The sequence below is a fragment of the Condylura cristata genome, unplaced genomic scaffold (assembly GCF_000260355.1).
Source record: "Condylura cristata isolate star-nosed mole 26May11 unplaced genomic scaffold, ConCri1.0 scaffold00029, whole genome shotgun sequence".
Taxonomy (NCBI): Eukaryota; Metazoa; Chordata; class Mammalia; order Eulipotyphla; family Talpidae; genus Condylura; species Condylura cristata.
In genome coordinates, this window is record NW_004567130.1 from 20,768,814 (window position 1) to 20,772,465 (window position 3,652).

A 3,652-nucleotide genomic window follows, 5' to 3' on the forward strand; every position below is an offset into this window, starting at 1 on the left:
GCTGCCCCCCACTTCTGCACGCAGACAGATCTTTGGCGGTGATTTCATAAGAACGGATGTGCTTTTGCCTGCTGTCCTCCCAGCACGTGGCCACCAAGCCCAGGCGGGGACGGGGCCCACTGTGTGTCCTTGTGCAGTGCTCGTCCTGCCCAGCCAGGCTGGCCACCTGCTCAGGGCTCAGCCGGCCCCTTTACAGCCAGCGAAAGCACATGGAGATAAGTGCCCTCCTGGGGCTCTCCTTAGCAAGGGACGTAAGTTCTGGAGCCGGCCGGACCTTAAGCCTGCCTCACAGCCGAAGGACGTGGTGACCTGCGCAAGGGGCCCACATACTCGAGCTGATGGGCACTGAAGGCCTTATCCCTTAGTGAGCAGGTCGACATCTGTTCCTACCCACACTGGGCCCCAAGAGTGAACTTAACTTATCCCATTTTTTTTTTTTGACTTCTAGTAAATAGCATACTGATGTAGAACTCACATACTGTGCATTCCACCCATTTCAAGTGTGTAACTGAATAGTTCTTTTTTAAAGATTCATTTATCTATGCACACAAGAGCTGGGGTGTAGACCAGAGGGGAGGGGTGAGGAGGCGTGATGAGCGGGTTCACCAGAGACAGAGCGGGGAGCAGAACAGGCAGATGGACTGAAACACACTGCTGAGGGGAGATAGGGGGTCTGCTGCACCCTGTGGGCCCCTCCCTGGCCGGGGATTGAACTCACGCCGCAGGGGCTGCCGATAGCTCCATGGTGCTGAGACTCACCCCTTTGCACCACCAGGGAGGCCCTGAATCGTCTTCAGTGTATTCACAAAGTGCAGCCGTCACCACTGTCTGCTTCTAGGACATGTTCATGCTAAAAAGAAACTCGATGGCCATTCTTCCCATCTCCCCCCGCCCTCAGAGGCTCCCCATGCCCCCAGAAGGCCACCAGACTACTTCCTGTTTCTATAGATTTGCCTATTCTGGACATTTTATATGAATGGAATCATATACTATTTGGCTGTTTGTGATTGGCTTCTTTCATTAGGTACAGGCTTTGCAAGCTTCATCCATGTGACAGTAAGTATCAGTCCTTTTCATGGCTGAGTAGTATTCCGCTGCGTGGAAGTGCCACATTTTGTTCATCCTTTCATCTCTTTGTGGACATTCGGGTTGTTTGTGTCCTCGGGTTTGGAGGTATCAGGAGTCCTGTGTTTTTCCAGCAGAGGGGGCTGCGGGGCCCAGCTTCTTCTCCAGCGAAGGGGAGGTGCAACCTGAGGAGAGCTTTGCAGGAATCTTGGCCTAGGGCCCCTGCTGAGGGTGCCTGAGGATGTGTGTGTGTGTTTGATTTTTTTAAAAATTACAGATCCACATAATCAGAATGGAGGAAGTTGAGGGAAAATACCAGCAGTGATTACATTTTCCTATCCCATTTTTTAGATTAAAAAAGAAAAAAAACAAAACAAAACAACTCTCGGGAGTGATGGAAATCTTTGTTATCTGGGTGTGTACAGATGTCAAAACTCATCAAATATGTGTAGCTTACTGCATGACAACATGACGTCAATAAAGCCATAGAAGGAAAAGCAAAAAAAGATTAAAAAAAAGATTTATTTATTATTTATGCATATAAGAGCTGGGTGGCCCTCCCTGGTAGTGCAACGCATTAGGACACAGTACTGCAAGCTGGCTGCAGCCGCTTCAGTGCGAGTTCAACCCTCGGCCCGGAGGTGACCCCCAGGGGACCACAGACCCCTCCTGACCCGCCCACTGCTCCCCTCAGCAGTGTGTTTCAATACATCTGCCTGTTCTGCTCCCCACTCTGTCTCTGGTGAAGCCTCTCACTGCCCCTTCATCTCTGGCCTGTACCTCAGCTCTTTATGCATAAATACATAAATCTTTAAAAATAAAAAGAGCTGGGGGTAAGGCCAGATGTTGGGGGGGCGGTGAGAGGACTTGCAAGACAGAGTAGGGAGCAGAACAGGTAGACGGACAGGCCAGGAGAGGTCCGCCGTGCCCCGTGGGTCACCTCCCCGGCCAGGGATTGAACTCATGCTGCAGTGGCTGCCGATAGCTTCACAGTATTGAGACTTAACCCTTGAGCCCCCAGAGGCCCCAACTCAGATGGCATCTCCCTCGGGAAGCCCTCCCCCTTCCTCTGCCACCCACACACTGCAAAGTCCTTGGAGCTTAGCTAGCTGGAGAAGGTGTTACCGAGGATTACGTGCCTGGAACCTTGCCTTACTCCTCCTCCCCTTCCTTGGGAGGGCCGGAGGGTAAAGAATCTCTGCAGGAAAGGCCAGCTTCCCAGCGTGGGAGCGCCCTCTGGGAGGCTGGGCAGCGTGTCCTTGGGGCCAGAAGCTGACCCGTGGTGGACAGAGTCACTATCTTGCTGTGTCCTTGGGCCCAAAAACAAACCATTTTCTATGAGTTTCTGAAGCAAGTTTACTTAAGTGCCACATATTCAAGATGGGGCTGAATTTGGGCCTGAGAACCAGAGAAAGGGGCATCCCACTGACAGATGGAACTCCCCTCTGAAATACCCTTTTATTTCCCAGGCAGCTAATGAGCGCGACCTCCAGGAAGAGCCCCCAGTTACCCCCGGAAACTAAAGATGCCGATAAACGGGGAAAAGCAGTTTGCACTTGGTGGACTCCCTCTGCTGCCAGGGAATGGGGTTCCAGAGTCCCCGTTCCGCCTGACTTCCTGCTGAGTGACGCGAGCAGGTCGTCCGGGGAAGGCAGGTAATACAGACAGCTGCTTTGCGCAGACCTGTGAGGTCGGGATCTATGGTGCCCACTTTAAAGAAGAGGGCCAGGGATGTTAGCATTGCTGGGGTTCCATCAAGTCTTTGTTGCCCACCTGTAAAATGGCTTTTACTGGTCCTACCTGCTTTGCAGGGCATCTTAAGGGCCTCAGTCCCGGCAAACACAGCAGTTAAGGGGAGAAGCAAGAGGTTGCAGAGACCTGCAGGGGGCAGGCGAGAGCTGTGCCGGGAAGCGTCTGGAAGTTGGGGCCCCACGGTTTTTCCAGGGGTTCTCCCAGGGCACCTGTGTTGACAAGCAGTCAGGGGAGGAACTACACGTGCCATTTATGGGGGGGGTTATGTGTGCCCCTCCTGGGTGCTTTATGCAAGGGTATGCACGTTTTTTGCATGAGGGCACCACTGGCTGGCAGAGGGGAAGGGAGTGGCCAGGGTCACAGGGCCCGGCCAGGGGAGCCAGCCAGCCAGGCCTGGCCCGAGGCCTAGGCCTTGCCTTGGATTAGCGGTTAGCATCTGCTCTGGGTGGCTCTGGGACTGGGGGGTGATGACTGGCCCTCGCGGACAGGCGTCCCCAGGTCAGCGCCCAGGAGGCCCCCGCCCAGAGGCAGAGCTGCTCAGCACTCCAGGGCCGGCCACAGGCTGACAAATCCTGTTTCCTTTCCCTACCGCCAGCAGGCCGGTTGAATGCCAGTCAGAGGCCCCTGCAGTGCCCGTCCCCTCTGCTGGGCAGCTAAGCTCTTGGGGCTCCCTGGGCTACCACTGCTGAACTGCTGGCCCTGGGCGGTCCTGCTTCCGCCCAGGCTTGTGGGTGACACATTAAAGGTGTAAACTTCAACGTCAGGCAAGACCTGAAGACCTACAGCGGCCACACGCGCTCAGGACAGCAGGGCGAGATGGGGCCTGGGCCGTTCC

The 3,652-nt window shown here is 54.8% G+C and overlaps 1 protein-coding gene across 1 annotated transcript in view; it reads left to right on the top strand.

Moving 5' to 3' along the window:
• The window catches only part of RAB36 (RAB36, member RAS oncogene family), an 18,391-nt gene extending 14,821 nt beyond the window's left edge, over positions 1 to 3,570 (top strand). The window contains exons 11-12 of the mRNA XM_012730863.1: positions 2,535 to 2,720; positions 3,413 to 3,570. Of these exons, the coding sequence (XP_012586317.1) occupies positions 2,535 to 2,720; positions 3,413 to 3,506 (280 nt within the window). The 3' untranslated portion in view covers positions 3,507 to 3,570. The remainder of the gene's footprint in view (positions 1 to 2,534; positions 2,721 to 3,412) is intronic.
• The last annotated feature ends 82 nt before the right edge of the window (positions 3,571 to 3,652 follow it).